The sequence below is a fragment of the Rhinolophus hipposideros genome (assembly GCF_964194185.1).
Source record: "Rhinolophus hipposideros genome assembly, chromosome: 2".
NCBI lineage: Eukaryota > Metazoa > Chordata > Mammalia > Chiroptera > Rhinolophidae > Rhinolophus > Rhinolophus hipposideros.
In genome coordinates, this window is record NC_138048.1 from 84,679,576 (window position 1) to 84,700,399 (window position 20,824).

Genomic DNA, 20,824 nt, shown 5'->3' on the forward strand with positions numbered 1-20,824 from the left:
AGGTCACACTGCATGATCATAACTTGAGCTCAGTAGTTACTGAATGGCTTTGCAGAAAGCTCTCTGGTTTAATCAAAATTCTTAACAAGTCTGTTTTTCTGTAGGTTACGTTTAAACTGCTACTCCCCCAAATCCTATTTAAGCTTTTGACACTGTCTTTTTGACTTGAAGCACGTCTCTCATGCCCCCAATGTTCCCTACCAAGGCTGCTCTGACGGGAACGACCGTATTTTGCTGTGTATAATGTACTTCCATGTTTTTGACCCAAACTTTCAGGGGGAAAACATATCTTTTGTTTTAATTTTTTTAATTCAAATTTTTTTTTACATTTAGGTACTTGTTTTTTTGTATTATAAAGGAATTTTAGCATTTTAAAAAACATACTATGGTACAAGAAATTTTATGTAACAAATAATTACAAAACACGAAAACCAGATACCAGGTATAAGAAATTTTATGTACCGGTAACAAATTTACAATATTTATGCATCATAGAAGGCCAAGAACTCTTCATCATCATTGCAAGTTGGTCGTAAATTCAACAAAACCGATTATCATATTCCATGTTGGTATTTTGCATACGGATATCGTTATTGACTTCTAGAGTTACGCTTTTAACTCAAAAGCATAAATAAAACAATTAAAAACATTTATATAGATACGGAATTAGTACTACCCATGTATAATGCTCATCCTTGTTTTTCCCTCACAAATTTAGGCAAAAAAGTGCGCATTATACACATGGCAAAATATGGTAACATAATCACTATGAATATACTCTGATGTTTTTTTGTCCCTGTTACAGTCAAATAAGTACATACCCTTTAAAGCTACAGTACTTCACTCTCTCTTCCAAAGGCTTCACGAACTTCATGCGTAGTCCTGCCTGTGACATCTTTAACCCATTGCACCATGAAGTGTACCAGGACATGGACCAGCCCCTGTGCAACTACTACATCGCTTCCTCTCACAACACGTACCTGACTGGGGACCAGCTCCTTTCTCAGTCCAAAGTGGACATGTATGCTCGGGTGCTCCAAGAGGGCTGTCGCTGTGTGGAAGGTATGTGCTTTGTCTGAGCTCTGCTTAGGTTGGTGAACATGTCCTTCAGTCGGTGAGTCAAGTCCAGTACAAATAATGGGGCCCTAACAAATGCACTCGCACTAATCAGAACCATTTCTCTGCTCATTGTAAAGTCATTCTTAACTCAGTCCTTTACCAAAGAGGATTACTGTTCAATCAGGAGGGAGAGAACTATGTGCTTGCAGTTGGGAAGTACTCCTTGGGTTGCTGAAAAATTGTGATGAAAACGAAAGTTTTCCTAGAAAGGTAGTTTTGATTAAGTGGTAGCAAAAATAGTTCAGGATAGCTGTTTGTCTTCACAATACTTCATGGTCTGTCAGTCAGCTGACATGCATTCAATTTCCATTGGGTTCTGGTGGTAAGGACACAGACATAAGACATGGTTTCTGTCTTCAAAGAGCTGACAGTCTAGTTGAAGGGTGCGAAGTATAACAGTAGTACAGTGTGAGAATTCCACCAGTTGAATCATATATGTGGTAGAGAAGTGGTACCAAAAGTAAGGTGTGAAGTAAAATACAATGACAAATCAGGTAGGCTGGGAAGGTAGAATTAGGTCAGTCATAAGGGTTTTGAGTGCTGTAGTGAGGAATTTCAACTTTAGCTTTTGGGAACAGGGGTCCAATGAAGGGTTTCAAACCTATAGTGATATGATCACACTTGCAGTTTAGAAAGATCACTTGGACAGCAGTGCAGGAAGAAATTTTTTATTTTAAATAGGTATTTGGAGGGGGACGGGAGAGGACTTTAGAGCAAGGAGAATGGAAGGCTATTGCAGTGATGCAAAGGAAAGATTATAAAAGCTTGGACTAAGTGAGACGATTAAACAGATATTAAAGAAGTAAGCTCAACACGACTTGGTAAGTAAAGTGAAGGATGTAAGGAATGAAAGAGAGAGCTGGAAGGAATGAGCAGTGCTACCACATACTATTGGGAAGCTAAGAAGAAGACCGTTAATGAGTTCAGTTTTCCATCTGTTGACTTTGTAACATATGTGGACATTTTTATTCATCAGTTGATAATGATATCTGAATTCAATGGAAGGACCCAGGCAAGATATATTCCATAATTCTGAGCATTATACGTGGTAGTTTAAATCTCCAAAGTGTCTGATGTCACCTATAGAGAGGACTGGAGAAGAGAACGAGGCCTGGGGATATGATTGATCCAACATTTAGAACGTAGGAAGAGCAAGGGGAACCAATGGGGCAAACTATCACACAGTGGTCGCTTGGACCTAAGGGTTGGAAGTATCAGAAGGGAATGGTCAAAATTGCCCCACGCAACAGAAAAGTAAAATAAAGTAAACACTAACTATCCAATCTGTTTTTGACAGTGGAGGTTAATGGTGTCCTTTGCTATATAATTTTGGTGACATGTTAGTGGGAAAGCGGGGTAGCTAATCTGCTATGGGTTAGTATCTCCACATTTTTATTTACTTATATTTATTTATTTTGCAAGCCCACATATTTTAAATTATTTTTCTTTTAAATTTTTGTTTGTATTTTTCAGTTACAATTGACATTCAATATTATTTTATATTAGTTTAAGGTGTACAGCATAGTGGTTACACGTTTATATAAGTTATGCAGTGATTCCCCCCAGTTAATCTAGTATCTGCCTGGCACTTCACATATTTGCTGCCACGTTATTGACTATATTCTTTATTGTCTCAGCATTTTTATACATTAGAAGAAGAATTTGATGATATAGGTTGGGAAGATTTGAGATTTCGGAAGAGGGCGAAATGGGGATACAGGCTTGTTTTTAGATGGGATGAGGGAACAAGAGATTTTGAAAGTGTTCATGCCTGATAGGCTCTCTTTTCTCAGAGAAGTAGGAGAAAACATCATTCACTAAGTGCAAAGTGGATAAAGGTTGGCTTGGGGGCTTATGAAGATCAGCAAACTTTTAAAATAAGTCATCAGGTAGTGGAAAAGGAGTTGACTAGATAAGTTGGAGAATGCTTAGCTAATTTCCAAAACCGTCAAAAAAAACATAGTCTTTGGGTGGCCCGATGGCTCAGTGGGTTAGAGCTTACGCTCCTAACAAGGTTGCTGGTTCAATTCCCTCATGGGATGGTGAGCTGCGCCCCCTGCAGCTAAATAGTGAAAACGGCAACTGGATTTGGAGCTGAGCTGCACCCTCCACAACTAGATTGAAGGACAACGACTGATGGGTCCTGGAAAAACACACTGTTCCCCAATAATCCCCAACAAAAAATTTTTTAAAAAGTATTTTTGTGATACAAAATCCTATGCTTAGACTACTCCCACCCCATCTCCAACAAATTAGTTATAGAAGCAGTGAAGACAGATTATAGAATTGATTCAAGCCTCTAGGTCATATAAAATGTCTTCAAGGTATTGGTGAGAGCTCTTAAGTAATTGACAGTACGTCCATGGTTCTCGGAAAAGAAGTGAAGTGAATAAGGAGCCACAAAATGAGGTTAAGAGACTAGAAGACTCAAAGAAATGGAAATATGGAGAAAGTTGTCGTCACACATATAAAAAACAAGAACAGTGCGTTATTATCACAAGGTGTGATTTTGGATGTAGTTATAGGTGCTGCGTACATCCAAGGCATGTCGTGGGAGAGCATGATTGATGTTGGGTGAAGCAAAGGATTGTTGGCGTTGGAGGTCGAGGCTAAGAGATTGAGTGGATTGCCCACATGGACTTTTAACTCACAAAGGATGCCAACAGGGAGATTAAAAGTTAAAAAATTTAAACATGAAAAGCTGGAGATTAAACACTATAAACCAGATATTTAAGTACAAAAAGAATGCTATAGAAAAGTCAATTGGAACATGCCAGAAAGATATGGTTGGATAAAGCGTGGAGGATATTTTATGACTATAGAAGCACAGTTGTTGAAAAGTAGCAATGAAGGCCTAGAGAATGCCTCCTGGTTCTGTGATTTATACCAAAAAATATCTGTGGAAAAAGGAAGTAGCATCCTCCAAGGTCAGCTGGTTGTTAATGGAGATAAGGAGGTTGAGGGAGAGTTCCAAAAAGAGTCTGATGATAAAGGGAGTTTGTTTATAATGGAATGGAGCCCATGGAGCAAAGAGGAATTGCTTTTTGATGGGGGTATACTGGGATTCCTAGTGGATAATGGGTTGTTCTTGAGGTGGATAATGGGCTGTTCTTGAAGTGGTGGAATGGAATAATACAGAGAAATAAATAAAGCAGTCGGCTGGTAAGGTAAAAGTAACAACTGGATGGACCTTTCTTTGCCAGATCTTTTCTGGCTTGAATTTTTTCTGCTACAGAAGTATAAGATGTAATATTATGGCAACAGTAGTGGTAATAGTAGTAGTAATGTTATAAAAGTGAATTAACTTATTTTAAAGGTGGACTGTCATAACTGTCTGCATACAGAACCATTAGGATCACTACAAATGTAGCACTTTGGAAATTAATGCTCTAAGACACGTCATTTTTGCTGTGGATGCAGAGAACACCTATTGACAACAGTGATTGACAATTGTGTAGCTTAAGCAACTAAATAATGAAGATGCTTATAAAATATTAACTAAAAAAGCTTCGAGCAACTAAAGGTCTTGAGATGATATTCTGCTCTCAGGCATTATTCAACCCTTTGTTCACTCAACACTCCCCAGGGTTTACATGTCTGCCATGCATAGAGATACCCAGGGCGCACCCTGTCATAGGATTCATAGTGATAGTTGCCTGTCATTTTAGACGGTGACATTTTTGTGGAGGCCAAATATGGAAAGTGACTTTTAGTGACTCCAAGAAGTGAAGTCAACTCTAGGCAATTGTGCACTTTTGTTACTTCTATGTCCTGTACTCTAGTTCTTTTGCTTTTCATGTCCTTCAGGTACCCAATTTTCTCTTTTTTGGTTTCGCTGTCCAAAATCAGTATCCAACCCAAGCTTAACCATGTTCCTGTCATTGACTCCTTATATTGAGTCAAAACTTTAATCCTCCAGTTCTGTTTGGGATATTAAGGAGGAATATTAATAAGTTATCTGATTAAGAGAACTTATAGTAAGGCACACATGCGGTTGTCACGTTGGCTTTGCAAATACTGATTTTTAGTCTTAGTTTTTTCAGGGGTCTTTTAATTTTAAAATGAGAGCTTTTAGGAATTGTGTGTAGTAGATGATATTGAACATGAGCCTTTTGTGCTACATACTTTTTTTCTTGTCTGCCAGTCACCAAAGTACTACAATAGAAAGAAGCTTCTTTGCCCTTCTTGTCTAAAAGGTTACCTGCTTTAGAGAGTGACACAGACTGAGAATATGCACAGCTGTGGTGTAATTTTAAAGGACATGGAATCGCTCAAATATCACCCTCACCAGCTTCTATCAGCAAATCACTCTTTTATTATTTGGCTTGAAGTTCTTACTATTGGAATAATCTATGCCTGGACATTGCAAGTCAAGCTATGAGTTTTGCAAGGTTTTTGTTGAGGAGAAGAAGTCTATTTATCTGGGAGACTTGGTCAGCTTTATGCTTGATCTATTTACTGTTTGAAATTGTGGTTGTCACCTTGGCTTTGCAAATACTGTAGGAAGGAACAGGTGGACTTCCATGATTTCAGCCCCGTTTGTGTGCTAGTTTCTGATGAAGTGTTTTCAATACATTCTCATTTAATTCTTACAATACTAAGGGAGATGGAATAATTTTATTAAGAAAACACCCCAACTTGGAGTGGAGTTAGTGGCTCAAGTTCCCATAGCTGGGAAGTTTGGAAGCTGGGCAGTTGTCTGACTCCCCCCACTCCACTATTTTCCAGGAAGTCTGTGTGTTTTTTGGAGGAGCGAGCATTGAAAGGCATGACTGTCCCTAAGGGGGATCAAATGAGGGACATCAGGTCATATAAGGAAAGCTAGAGAAAGCAAAGTGTACAACACAGAGGGCAGGTTGGCTTTACATGGAGGAATTTGGTTGTCTTATGAGTAGGCCTGACATCTAAATATTTTGATGTTCCTAAAGAAGACTTAAAATGCGATGACATGATCTTTTATGTTCTAACAATTTTTGTCAGCTGTGTGATTTGAAGACCTTAGTTCACATTTGAAGCTTGGGCCTGGAAGACACCAATGTATATATGCTCAGTGGTCCTTTATCTACCTTAGGTCCAGATGAAGTTTTTATTCTCAAACACCTGTGGCTAGGATTTAAAGAACCTGATTTATAGAATGTAGCAGATCATGAATTGAAAATTCAGGTACCCCCGATATTTTTCTGAATATAACACTTAGAGATGAAGAGTAGTGAATGCAGACAGTTTCTTCATGGCATTGGGACCCGAAGCATCTCTCCACTTTCAGGCTTCTATTTTGATAATGTTGTGTTTTCCATTTGCCCTGGTTCAGCTGCAGTAATGTCCTAGGTCAGGAGATGTATGGTGTCTTGAGGAAGACTAGCACGTCTTTTTTGGTGATGTGGGCTTCTCAGAAAATCAAATCAATACCATTTTTTTACATGACCTTTTATTCTCTTGATTTTCAGCCTGAGTTACTTAATAAATATGGATGTTCTGTCCAGGGGATTTTCACTCTCATGTTGGAAGTGATGATGTTGCATTGCTGTTATAATTGTTTACAACCTTTCCTGTTGTAACGGAAAGGTTGTGCTAACAGAGTGGGATGTTTTTAAGTTACGTTATGAAAAGCTGTCGTGTTAGCTGCTCGGCCTGCCTTCAGAACTGACCGACTCTGTCAGGGTGCTTTTGGGGGCCTCTACTGTATGACCTGATTGAGAAATGGGCCCTGGCTGTTTTGTGGCTAGGATTGGTTAGAGGATTTTAACCTTGCCAACATTCTCATTACAGCCTGAGATCTTATAAGAAATGTCACTGCCATTTGAACATGGCTAGCAATGCGACCTGTTAGCATGCCAGCACTATCTGGGAATGTTGTTATCTTCATGTAGCAGACAAGTCATGAAATCAGACCTAAAAAGCAAACATTGGAAGAACCATCCTTGACTATGGATATTCTGCCTGTGTTATAAACATTAGCAAAAAGTACCTTCTTTTATGACCAGTGTAGTTTTAAAGCACTACTTTTTGTGTTTATGATAATTAGGTCAGATGCGGCATTGTCTTGTCTACTTTACATTTTTTGGGAAAGATTAGCTCATTTATGAGGAACCCTCTTTTGTCCTTTCTTCTGCAAGATGGGTGTAAATTAGGGTGTAAATTGTTAATAGTATATATTTTTAAAACATCTGTTTATTCTTTCCACACCTACATCCAGACAAAGAAGGTCAAGTGTATGTCAAAGGATAGACAGAGCCTTTCTTTTGAGAAGATGTCTTTGATACATTTGACCTCATTTGCAGGCCCAAAGGAACAGTATGACACTGCATAATAGTATACCAAAACCTTTGGTCTTCTCAACAGCATCTTTACTCTTAAACTTTGTTTCCAGTATTCCTATGGTATTAACCTTGAAAGTTCTTTCTCCTTTTACCTTCTCTAATTTTCTCCCTAAGTCTATTTAAATAGCTAATGCTTAATTGACTCAAGAGGTAACAGTATTAGGAAGCAGAACTAATAGGAGATCTGTCTATCTATCTACCTACCTACTTACATAACTATTAGAGATAGAGATAGAGATATAGGGGAGATACATATATAATATAAAACATGTTTTTAGGAAACATCAGTCTTTGCTGTTAGGGGCCTTTAACTGATTGGGTGAGACCCATCCCTTATATTATGGAATCAGCTTTACTGGATTCTCTTCTTCTTGTTATTATTAAATATCTTTACAGTAATACCTAGACTGGTATTTGACCCAAAAACTTGGCATCATAGCCCAGCCAAGTTGACACATAATTTCAAACCACATTATGGTTGTGGTGAACAATTTGAAAGTTTTAGAAGGAAATAGAGATACTATCTCTTGAAGTAATATACAAACACACATATAGAAAAGGTGCTACTAAAACAGAGAATAGATGTGGTCCTGAATTGTGTGGCCCTAATTAAAAGGCAGAGTTTTAATTGGTATGCCGTTAGCCAAACCCAGTCTACAGAATTATTTATGTTTGGCCCATATTGTAATCTTAAAAATGGATTAATTTCCAGTAACTAAACATTGGGAAAATTCATTATAAGAAGATCTAGATTTTTGGTTTTCCTCAGATCTGGCAACCAGAGTTTTTATTCCTACTCAGCAATGATTGACTGACAGTATGAAGTAGTTATCTCATGGAGACACACATTTGCTGTTGGCCTGCTGCTCTCAGTCATGTTACCTGCTGCGTTCTTGTTGGTATTTGAGTTCGTGACATCTTACCATAAGGAAAGACAGTGTAATGAGAGCTGGGTAGGTTCTGTGGGGGTGCCTATCTAAGCCTGGATTGGGACTTAGATAAGCAAAATGAAAGAGAAAGGGGGTATTTCAATTGACCTTCAATGAAAGAAACTAAGGCATAAGGTAGGATTGTACTTGAGGAAACTTCCCTAATTGAGAGAACAAGCCTGTGAGTTTGGGTGTAGGAGAAAATAAAGTTGACTTGTCATACAGGAGCTAGGATATTAATTAATGCAATACTAGTTCCTTTAGCAGTCAAACCTAATATCTCATGCCTTAAAACAACTAAAGTTTATTTCTTGCTTACGTGAAGTTCAAAATAGTTGTTCCTAATGGATGAATCTTTCAAACAGTGATCTGGGGTCCAGGCTCATTCCATCTGATGGTTGTGCCATTTTCAACACGACTTTTAAAGTCACAGCAGAAGAGCAAACATGGAAGACTGTAGGGCAAGTTTTTGTAGACAGACCTGGATGGAAGTGGTGCACATCATGTCTGCCCACATTCCCATGGCCCGTCCTACTGCGAGAGAAGCCTGGCCAGTATAGCCCAGCTGTGTGCCAGACTGAAAGAGAAAATGGGTTCAGTGAATGACTAGCCAGCTTCTAGCACCAGAGGTAGGGACCTTGGAGTTTAGCAAGCAGGAGCGGCTGTATGATATTTATTAATAAATTTAGCATGTATCTACTAAGTATTTGCTATGTGTTGGATGCTGTGGTATGCTGTGGAAAAGTTAGGCTTTTGAGCAAAGGAGTAATGTGGTGAAAGCAGTTTTTTGAGAAGTTAGTTTGGCGGCAGAGTGTAAAACAAGAGAAGGCAAACTCTTAAGTCACGGAGAATGGTGAAGAAGTAGGTGTCTTTCTCTCGCTGGGAGCCAATGAAGTTGTCTACACACATATCAATATCAATATCATCAATAACAATATCAGTTACTATGTGCCATGCCGTGCTTTAAGCAACTTTACATGTAGTGAATTATCACTCAAACTTAGGATGAAAGTGCTGCTATTATCTTCCTTTTAGAGACGGGGAAAGCAAGACTTGAAGTGATTCAGTCATTTGCCCATATTCACATCAATCTTGACATGGCTTGAAGATTTGAATTTAGGAAGTCAATGTTATTTTATAACTACTGTAGAATTAATAAAGTGGAAATAAATCTAAGGGAAACCTCATGAGTTTAAGTGAACAATAGTGAAAAACCCTGTTACTGATTTAAGAGGGTCACTGCGACTATTAAAAGGCTGTAGTAGACTGAAGGAAAAGTGAAACTAAAGAAACAACCTGTTAAGAAATATCACTGTCCTTGGCACACTTGATTGGATTTAGAACACTTCTAATGAGAGTTCTTGGTAAATACTGAGCTGCTTGTGAGTATGACATCTTTGTTAACTTTAAGCACAAAAATCCCCCAATTATTTATAATCTTTTGAGTCCTTACTCTGATAAATATGCCAGAATACCCATTTCTCTGTTTGACTTCTTTATCATGATTATAATAGATACAATCTCAAATAACAAAATAATACTCGTCTCATGTTTCCAGAAATACTAAACACCAGAAACTTTGGTTTGTTGATGTGAAGTTCTGTTTTTGGCAGTTGACTGTTGGGATGGCCCAGATGGAGAGCCGGTCGTACACCACGGTTACACTCTCACTTCAAAAATTCTCTTCAGAGATGTTGTGGAGACCATCAACAAGCACGCCTTTGTGAAGAACGAGTAAGTATAGCAATACCTGGAAGCTAAGCTAGCCCAGCACACAGAGCCTTGCCTGAAGTAACATGGCTACTAAAGCACACACTCTTCCTTGGAGCCTGCATCTCCTTTCTCCTACCCTAGTTCTCTCCTTCCTTCGCAACAAAATATTGTGAACAAATAATATGTACTCCATGTACAACTTTTTAGTGCTTTATTTATTCCTTCTCTAGTTGTTGCCTTCACAAAGCATGGTCTTGCAAAGAGTGACCTAAAAACTTCTAAGCCCAAGGTGCACAGAGTATCTATGCAGTAGTCTGAAAACACAGTTTACTATACAGTAGTTTATTGATATGACGAGTTGTGATAAAAAAAGTACAGTGAATGTGTAAATAAAAAAAATTATTACAGTAAAAGACACATTGCCGTTAATCCCCCTCAAAATACTCCCCCTCTCTTCCATCCCATCGTTCTCGCCACTTTCTGAAGCAGTTCTGGAAGTCCTCTTTCGTGAGTGTCTTTAGTTGCCCTGTCATGGCCACCTAGATGTCCTGAATCACTTTGACTTTGGGGATGAGCCAGAAGTCGCATGGTGGCAGATCTGGTGAATAAGGTGGATGAGGACACACCGTAATCTTTCTATTTGACAGAAATTGCCGTGTACCAGAAGTGATGTGTGACATGCAGCGTAGTTATAATGGAAGATGAAGTAAAGACACTCACAAAAGAGGACTTCCAGAACTCTTTCAGAAAGTGGCAAGAAAGATGGGATAAACATATTTGAAGCGAGGGAGAGTAGTTGAGGGGGATTAATGGTACTGTATTTTTTACTGTAACAAATTTTTTTTTAGTTAAACATGCATCATATTTTCTGATCCTACCTCATACATTGCCATACAGGAAAATAATATCTAGGTTTCCAAACTTGCTGGATGTCCTATATATGCTAAAGTGTCTAGCATCCTTATGTTACTTGACCCCCCCATCCTTGGTATTTGATAATATTGACTATTTTCTCCCCAATACTTGCTCTTCTTTTTGTATTTTTTTGTATTTTTGTATTTTTTTTGTATTTTGTATTTTTTTGTATTTTGTATTTTTTGTATTTTGTATTTTTTGTATTTTTTTTGTATTTTTTGTATTTTGTATTTTTTTGTATTTTGTATTTTCTTTTTGTATTTTTTTTCCATTATAACAGTCTCTCCTCCATTACTGTCATTGCTTCACTCTCATTTTGTGGCCTGTGATCTTCTATTCCATTTCTTCACTCCTTAAATAGTCACTATTTCCTATTTGGTCTACCTTTTTTTGGTTACTTGTCTAATTATATGTCCAGATCGTTTCCCTTAAGTTTCAGAGCTATGTAGAAAAATTCTTAGTAAAAACTCACTGGAGTATCTCATAGGAACCTCAAAACCTACAAATATTATTATTTATTCAGATATTTGATGGTGCCTACTCTAAGCCAGGCATACTGTAATAGGTGCAGGGAGCCACAACACTGAACAAAAAATAAGACTCCTGCCATCATGGAGCTTATATCCCAAACTGAACTCACCACCATCTCGTTCTGCCAAATCGCCTCTTGCTCTGCTGTTTATTTTTCATTTTTAAAAAATAATTGGGTGTAGCACTGTCTGCCAGTGACTTCAGCCCGAACCTGGGAGGCATTCTAGATTCAGCCAATTCTTGTCAGTTCTACTCTAAACTATCTTTTGATTCAGTTGCCTTCTCTTCATTTTCACCTTCCTTTCGGTTCATCCTCCACACCGGTGTGATATTTCTTTCTGAAAATATAAGCATGGTGTTGTAAGTCTTGTTTTTAAGTCCTTCAGAAGCTCACTGTGGTTCACAGTCATGTCTCCCCTGCCTTCCGGGGCCTGGCTTCTTCTTTGTCTTCCAGTGTCTTGTCCCACCATTGCTCCACACACACTTCAGCTTCTGCCTTCATTGACTGACTGTCTTTCGGATTTCTCAGTGATCCCACATTTTTCACAACTCACTACCCTCGCATATGCTCTTCTCTCTGCCTGGAACACCCTTCTCCGTTATGCCACTTGCCTAATTCTTGCTTATCCTACAAGACTACTTAAGCATTGTTCCTTTGGCAAACTTACTGATACCAGCAGTTGATTTAAAGTCTCCTTTTTTCTGTTCTTGGCACCCTGAACATATTTCTATCATATCGTATAGGTCTCTATGACAATTGTTGGTTACTTGCCTTCTTTTAAGTTTTTTAGACCATGAACTCATTGACGATATGGGGCTATGTCTTATTCATTCTTTATTGCAGAACGTGTGCCTGCAATATACCAGACTGTCAGGAAATGATTTTTGAAACAAAGGAAGCAAATTAAAATTACAGCTGCATGAAATTAACCTTATAAAAGTTAGCAGCCTTTGAAATTTTTAATATTTCGTCTTGTCATTAATTAACCATGAGGTTAAAATGCTCCTCTAATGAGAGACACTTGCTGCATAGCAGGTTGAGTTTATGGTGTCTTGTATGTGGAAGAATGATGAGTACTGATTTCTGATGGACCTTTGCTACCCTGATTGCTACTAGTCTCAGCCAAGTTGAAGGATTGATTTTGCCCTGTCTTTCCCAATATGTGAAGTAAAGTGCTGAGAAGACCTGTTCCCTATGGACCTCTGAGGAGCCTCTGGTGACTCGATAGCCCTTACTTTCAAGTTTGGGACTCCTTAGGAGAAAAGCATTTCAAATTAAAACAGTTAATAAGCTGCTTTAACACCTATTAAAAGTTAAGTCTTTTTCTGTTCTTTCTTAAACTTCAGTTGCATCTTTACACCAGGAATTTTCAACCTTGGCACTACTAACATTTTGAGTCAGGTAGCTCTTGATTGTGGGGAACTGCCTTGTGCGTGTAGGATGATTAGGAGTGTCCCCGACTTCTACCTACTAAGTGCCAGTAGCAGCCCCCATATTGTGACCACCAAAATGTCTTCAGGCATTGACGAATGTCCCTCTGTGACGGGGTGGAGGTGGGAGGGTGGAGTGTGGAGCACAGTTGGCCCATCCCCTGCCAAGAGGCACCGCTTTACACTAAGCACATTCGACACTAATAGATTTTTTATAAGCAGATCAATAATTTAAAAAGTCATTGTTAGAACTCCCTGATATGATTGCATAGACAACTAAGGGTTGCTAGTTTGTTGTTTTTTTCTCTTTTTGTAACACTCTGGATAAAACCCAGGTGAAGACAGCGCAAACAGATTATAGTCAGATAACTAAACCAATGTTAGTCACAAAGTTTTATCCCTTATATTACTCTGGCATCAGGTTTTACTAATGAGGACAGAATGTAATTTTAGGAGGTCACAGCCTGTATTGTGGAGCTTATCCATGTTATACAAGCCCAGAAATAAATTTTATTTCCTCCACGATATTTTAGGCAATTTAAATATTGATTTGTAACTCTGGAAGAAAATATATTGCCTATTACTTTTGAAAATATTGTTGGAAAACTAGAAAACAAATCAAAATAAACCTGAATTTGAAGTAATTTCTCATTCTGAGGAAAAAACAAAGTCAGAAGAGGGGTAACATCATGTAATCAGTCCTGGTTCCCTTTCTGCCTTGGCTACCGCCTCCTCAGGCTGTCTTTGGTGATCGCTTTACGCAGGTCTCGCATTCTCTACGCAAAAACCTGAGTGCTGGGGGCCGGCCCAGTGGCTCAGGCAGTTAGAGCTCCATGCTCCTAACTCCGAAGGCTGCCCGTTCGATTCCCACATGGGCCAGTGGGCTCTCAACCACAAGGTTGCCAGTTCAATTCCTTGAGTCCCGCAAGGGATGGTGGGCTCCGCCCCTGCAACTAAAATGGAACATGGCACCTTGAGCTGAGCTGCTGTTGAGCTCCCAGATGGCTCAGTCGGTTGGAGCGCGTCCTCTCAATCACAAGTTGCCGGTTTGATTCCTGCAAGGGATGGTGGGCTGTGCCCCCTGCAACTAGCAATGCCAACTGGACCTGGAGCTGAGCTTCATCCTCCACAACTAGGATCAAAAGGACAACTTCACTTGGAAAAACATCCTGGAAGTACACACTGTTCCCCAATAAAACAAAAAAAGTCCTGTTCCCCTACCCCAATTAAAAAAAAAAAATCTTAAAAAACAAACAAACACCTGAGTGCTGGTGAAGAGTGAATACTTGACTTTTGTTTCTTTTTTCTGAAACAAAAGACTAATATATAATTCTATACAAATGATTTTAAAAGGCCTGATATAAAATGCTATGAAACAAAAAATTCCATTATGGTATTTTATACTTAATAGTAATTTCTAAGTCAGGGCTGATTGTATATTTTCAAGTAAATATCTGCATTTAATAGTATTCAGTGGTCTCTTAGATGTTTCTAGACTTTTGAATAAAAATAAGACAAAGTAGTTCCATTATGAGTTTTGTTTCTTTAGGCTTCTCAGCTCTCATAAAATTTTCTCTTTTTTAAAAAAGACGTATGTACCATTTATTTTCCGAGGTACGAAATATCAAACTAAGTCATCCCATGTGAATTGGTGTATTGTTCAGCCATTACGCCTGGCAAAGTATATTTGCTCACAAGAGGGTATTTTTGTTGTTGTTGTTCTTGTTTTTTTAATGCATATGTCATTTTTCTCACTTTGAAGCATTTTAATCATCACCACTCTTACAAGTACTGTCTATGATTGCAATAACATAATGAAAACAGAATGATTTCCAAAACTCCCTGTGAGTTGCCTGTACTCAACACCTTTAAATCGTGGTGCTGTTCTTGCAGGTTCCCAGTTATACTGTCTATTGAAAATCACTGCAGTGTCCAGCAGCAAAGGAAGATTGCTCAGTATCTGAAGGGAATATTCCAGGACAAGCTGGACCTGTCATCTATAGACACGGGAGAGACCAAGCAACTTCCAAGCCCTCAAAGTTTGAAAGGCAAAATCCTCGTGAAGGTAATTACCCGAGGGAACACGATAAAAGGCATTGATGGTCAACTAAGCCCTCCCTTCCTTAAGGACTGAAAACTGGTTTATCAGGAGAGTAATCAATGGAGTCCACATATGAAGGGTTGTCTAGATTTGTGTTGGAACCTTGCTCCTATTTATTTATCGTCATACTTTCAGAAATAGCTTGTTATTGACTGATCAACTATTCTAGGACTTGTTTTTATGAAGGGAGAACGTCAGTACTATAAGCCAAATGTTTACTATTTAAGTCTGTAATAGTTCACACTGGAGAATTATGTGTATTAGAATGTGGGGTACCGAGGAGGAGAAGGCTCCTGTGTCCATATCTGAAAGCGTTTCTTTCATATTCTTCTCTCCCATTTCAAGCTCCAATAACTGTCAAAGAAAAAAAGTCTTCACGGTTGATCAGCCTGGGTTATGTAAGTGAGAAGAGCTCTCTTCTAAGAGAAGCTGAGGTGCAGACATCATGCCCCACAGGGCTTGCGTGTATGCGAAGGAGCAGTCAGTGACTAGCCTGACATTTGATCAACAGTTTTTCTGGGGGAGAGGGGCAACTTACTACCTGCAATGAATATTATTCATGCAAGGAATAGACAGAAAGACAGATCTTAGAGACTTCAGATCACTGACTTTGTAATTTTACTTCATTTCAGTGATTTTGTGGGTTTGGACTAAAAGCATCTTGGGTAGTTAGATTGTTTTGAGACTAAAAACCTAAGGAAGAGCAGTATTAACTCAAATTGGGTTATATTTTTACCTGAAAGAGATGGGTATGAAAATTCAAATGTCACGTAGGCACAGAAAAGTCGAAGAAACAGTTTCATTTCATAGCAAGACGTTAAGGGGGGGGGGCAGTAAATGGGATAGATGTAGTCATCTCTGGAATTGGTCAAAACCTGTTTTTCCATTAGCTAAATGAAAATTGTAGACTGAATCTGTCAAAGGGGTTTTATTGGGCATTTGTATGTGTGAAAACATTTTGAATAAAAGCTCCAAATAATGCAAGAGAGAACAGTCAATTTCCTTGAAGTCTTGCTAAAATACACTCTTGTGAATACTGATTGCTGGGCTAGAAAGCTGTTACCTTTATCACCTTGTAAATGTTTCCGTGTTTCGCGAATTGTCTTTAGTCAGCAGTTGGAAGATTAAATTCAGAATAAATCTATTTGACTGAAATCTTTCCATTTTGGATGGTGGAATTTAAGGTAGATATTGATATGAACTAATTGAATCCCTTTCACATAACTGGACTTGGTCATTTGACATGGATTGTCCTTGGGCTGATGGGCACCAGGATGAGTTGGAGCCAGACGTTCGGAGGCAGCACTGGAAGGATTGGCAGCAAGTTAACTAGGAGATTTCAAGGCACCTGAGGTCCATTTGCAGGAGAAATGTTCTTCAGACTTTAAGATTCCCCAGATCAATGGCCAGCGTGCTCCCATTTAAAGCAAAAACAAGGGAACTGATTTTCCTATGTTCCTTTAGTATCAGAGCTATCTCTGATCCCCCAAGTGCATTTCAATGGCTACTTACCACTTTGGAGGTTGGCAAGTTGTTTATTGTAACTATAACACAGGTACACTTTCCACCTCTCTCTCTCTCTCTCTCTCTCTCTCTCTCTCTCTCTCTCTCTCTCTCTCTCTCTTCCTTCACTCACTGCCACACTTAAAATAAGGGCAGCTGAGGCTCAGTGCCCCTGCCCTGTGCTTGGTACTACATGCTCATCACTGTTCCCCTGTCCTTTCTGTCCTGTGCCATCAGAACCATGTGTATTACTCAAAGGCTGTTATTCCTTACTTGGTGATATTTTTTCTCATGTTTGTTAGCTCTATTCTGGGGAAACTTTAAAAAATATGTTGGCTTGGATGCTGTTTCCAAAGAAGAAATTGTCATTACTACATTTAAATGTCTTGTGTACAGGTCCATCCCTGTGTTTTGAGGAGTACCTTCACAGGGGCTAAAAATGCTAGACATTTGTTTTTGTAGCCTTTCTTAGAGCTAGGTTGTGGGCACATGATCTAGTGAGTGGGACCAACCAGAATCCATCCTAGTGAAGGGTGCTGGGAGTGGTGGCAGCTACATTTAGGGCCTCATGGTGGCATCTCTGGCAGTAGTTCCTCATGTTTGTTGTGTGGTTCAGGGAGTCGAAAGCCATGAGGTCTGGGCTTAGTTCTGTTGCAAATGGTGTATTCAGTGTATTCATTCTACTCTATGATTTTGGTTGGCCATCGTATTAGTTATCTATAGCTGCATAACAAATTACCCCAAAATTTAGCATATGAAAACAACAAACATTTATTATTCCATGGTTTCTGTAGGTCAGGAATCTGGGTGTGGCTTAGCTGGGTCCCCTGGTCTACGTGTCTCATGAGGCTGCAATCAAAGTGTCAGCCGAGGCTGCCATCATCTCAAGGCTCTCCTCGGAGGGGATGCACTTCCACTTTAGTGGTTGTTGGCAGGTTTCCAGTCCTTATAGGACATTGGTTGGAGCCCTGTCTCAGTTCCTGTGCTGTGTGCTCCTCCATAGGACAGCTCACAGCATCAGTGCAGAGAGTGAGAACAAGAGAGAAAGAGGGTTTTCTAAGAGAGAAAGGGGTGTGGGAGAGGCAAGCAAGAAAGAATCCACAATCTTTCCATGGTATAATCTCAGAAGTGACATCCCATCACTTTTACAGTATTCCATTTGTTAGAAGTGGATCCCTAGGTGCAGGCCACAGTCAAAGGGAAGAGATTACAGAAGGGCATAAATACCAAAAAGTAGGAACCACTGCAGGTGTTTCAGAGGCTGCCTACCACAGTGGCGTTGGCCACTTAGCCTCAAGGCCTGGTTCTGACCCCGCCCCCAACCTTCCCTAGGAGATTCTGGGGGCCAGTTCAATTTCCTATTCTGCTACCAAGGAAGATGCCTTACTGATGCACATGGTTAGATGCCTTAGAAGCCCTTATCAGGCCCCTGGGACTTGCCCTCTGCCACTGCTTTTTATTTGCTTTTACTTTTTTCTGAATATACTCTTAAATTGGTAAGTGTAGAAAAGGATAAAATAACTATCATCCATAACACTGTTACTCAGAGATACCTATTCTTAATAATTGACCGTATTTCTTGCCAGAGTGTTTCCTTGAGTTTTTATACATCATTGATATTATATTGTATATATAATTCTATAACTTGAATTTCTTACCATTTCATTATAAGAATTTCTTCTTGTCAAAAAGCCCCTGATTTCTAAAGTGTGTTGGTAAGTGGTCGTGAAGAGCGTGCTCCAGCTGGGCAGCAGTCTCAAATCATTGTCTGTGAAAGAAGGGCTCATAAATGCAGAGGGACACAACAAGTGTGTGGTAAGGGTACATTTAACCAGCTCAGAACATGCTGCTCTTAAGGGCATGGGATGGAGTGATGCTTGTTATGATAAGTCATATATTTTTGAAAAGATGCCTGATGTTTACTTATAGTGTCCCTAGCTAATTATATTTCATTAAAAGTAATTAAAGTACCTTTTCTTGAAAGTGTTCTCCCTTGTTTAGCCCATAATTCAAATAATCTGCTTTCTAGTCAGTCTGAAGTAATGTTGGCCAAAGGATAGGACATTTTTATTTTTCATATTTAAAAAATTATTTTAATTGTAAAATACAAATGACAAAATTTAGCTACCATCATAACCATTTTAAGTGTACAGTTTAGCAGTATTAAGTACATTCTCATTGCCAGGTAACCAATCCCCAGACCTCTTCATCTTGTGAAACTAACTCCATACCCATTGTTAATTCCCTGTTCTCCCCTCCCCACAGCCATGGTAACCGCTATTCTACTTTCGGTTTTTATGAATTTGACTACTCTGGGTACCTCATATAGGTGAAAGTATTTGTCTTTTTGTGACTAGGTTATTTCACTTAGCATGATGTCCTGAAGGTTTATCCATGCTGAAGCATGTGTCACAATTTCCTTGCTTTTTGTGGCTCAATAATATGCTGTCATATGCATATACCGCATTTTGTTTATTCATCTTTCGGTGGACACTTGGGTTGCTTCCACCTTTGGCTATTGTGAGTTTATTTTTATTTTTAAATAATGTTCCATTTCAGGGTAAGAAATTGCCTTATCACCTTGGAGATGAAGCAGACGAAGGGGAAGTTTCTGATGAAGACAGTGCAGATGAAATTGAAGATGAGTGCAAGTTCAAGCTCCATTATGTAAGTTACACGCTTGGTCCTAATTTGTACCCTCAATGTGCTGTGGTAAAAAAAATTGCTGCTGGGTTGGAATCCTTACAAATATGGTGGCTCTAGTGTAAAAAGGATATTCATTGAAAGTTACTTTGTGTGCCACCACACCGACACTCAAATGCTTATTGAATGAAGCAAGGAGTCTTGTGTCTTTGAGTTGTAAGGAATGTTAGTGATTAACCCATCTGACCCTTTCTCCAGGGACAAATCCCCTTCTATTACAACTTGGGCAAAACTCAAATTATGGTTAGAAATGTCACTGTCTTGGAAATACTCTGGGTTTAGCACTGTCTCCCTCCTCCCGCTAGTAGCCCCACCGTACTGCCTGTCAAGGCTGGCTCACAGACGCCGCTGCATGTGTGTCTACCTGTCTAGGATGCCCACACTCACCCTAAGAGAATGTACCTTGGGCCAGAGGATTTCCAAGATCTTTCAGATGTGGGATTCTTCCTTACTCTTTAATTTGCCACACCTTAAATAAAATGGCCTAGAATAATTTGTTATCTGCATGGTACTTCAGACCCCTGTCCTAGATCAAGGAGCTGCCGTTCTAGAAAAGTTCTATTTAACCAGGTAGTCCAAGGGAAATGAAAGCCTAGGAAAGATGTAAGGCTTAAAGAGATACCCCCTCCGACCCACCATGGGTGGCTAGGATTTCTTGACCTCCTACTCCCCACCCCCACCTTTTACAACTCATGTGATCGCCAGGATCCCATGAAAATCTGAAATTAGCATTTGTTCATGTTAATTTGTTACAGGGTTTACAATTTTATTTATGTAGAAAAGGGGTATTCCTCTAAATATCAGAACTATTCTGCGATCTAAAAAACAGAAAAAAGTGTATAAATTCTTTTAATTTACATCATTGCCTGGATTTCAATGATAATATTGTTAAAAACAATCTGCTCTCTTCTAGATTATGGTAACTGTGCTACTTTCCTGTAGGTACCAAAAGGGGCTGGCATCATTTTCAAAGTGGGCAAGAGCATAACACAGCTGAAGTCTCAGTCGACACTTCATTGTTGGCTTTAATGCACTTTAAAAGGGATGAAGTGGAGAAGATTCAGCTTGAAGTGGAAAAGAAAAATTACCATCTGTATTAATCTCTTTCCTTTAATAATTTATCTTAGCTCAATTAACTACCACTAACTAATTGGGCTATAGTTTTAGAAAATTAATCTCAATAGATTTACATAAGTGAAAAGACAGTTAATATTTTAAATAGTTTCTTATTTGCTTTCCTAGGAATTTACAATTTTTTTGTTTTTAAATTAAATACTTGCAATTATGGGTAATTTAGCTCACATGTCTCAGCTTTATTTTACAAACCAGATTTTTGTTTCTGATTTTCATTACCTTTCCATCTTGTTTCCCATATCTCTTAGTTGCTAGCCTCAGAGTAGTCTATCATTTGAAAACAGGCAACAGAGAGGTTTGACTAAGTTATGTGGTTAGGAGATGCTATTTTTAGTGAAAATGAGTGGTGGAAATTTAACTACTATCACCATGTAGTCATGTATTGCTCTGAGTAAAACCCAAGTTGTTCTGTTTTCTAAATCCAC

At 38.9% G+C, this 20,824-nt stretch overlaps 1 protein-coding gene across 2 annotated transcripts in view; it reads left to right on the top strand.

Moving 5' to 3' along the window:
* Nucleotides 1-20,824, top strand: part of PLCH1 (phospholipase C eta 1) — a 202,184-nt gene that overhangs the window by 138,223 nt on the left and 43,137 nt on the right. For both annotated transcript variants that reach the window (XM_081025261.1, XM_081025260.1), the window contains 4 exons: nt 859-1,062; nt 9,982-10,102; nt 14,852-15,023; nt 19,122-19,229. In XM_081025261.1, the coding sequence (XP_080881387.1) occupies nt 859-1,062; nt 9,982-10,102; nt 14,852-15,023; nt 19,122-19,229 (605 nt within the window). The remainder of the gene's footprint in view (nt 1-858; nt 1,063-9,981; nt 10,103-14,851; nt 15,024-19,121; nt 19,230-20,824) is intronic.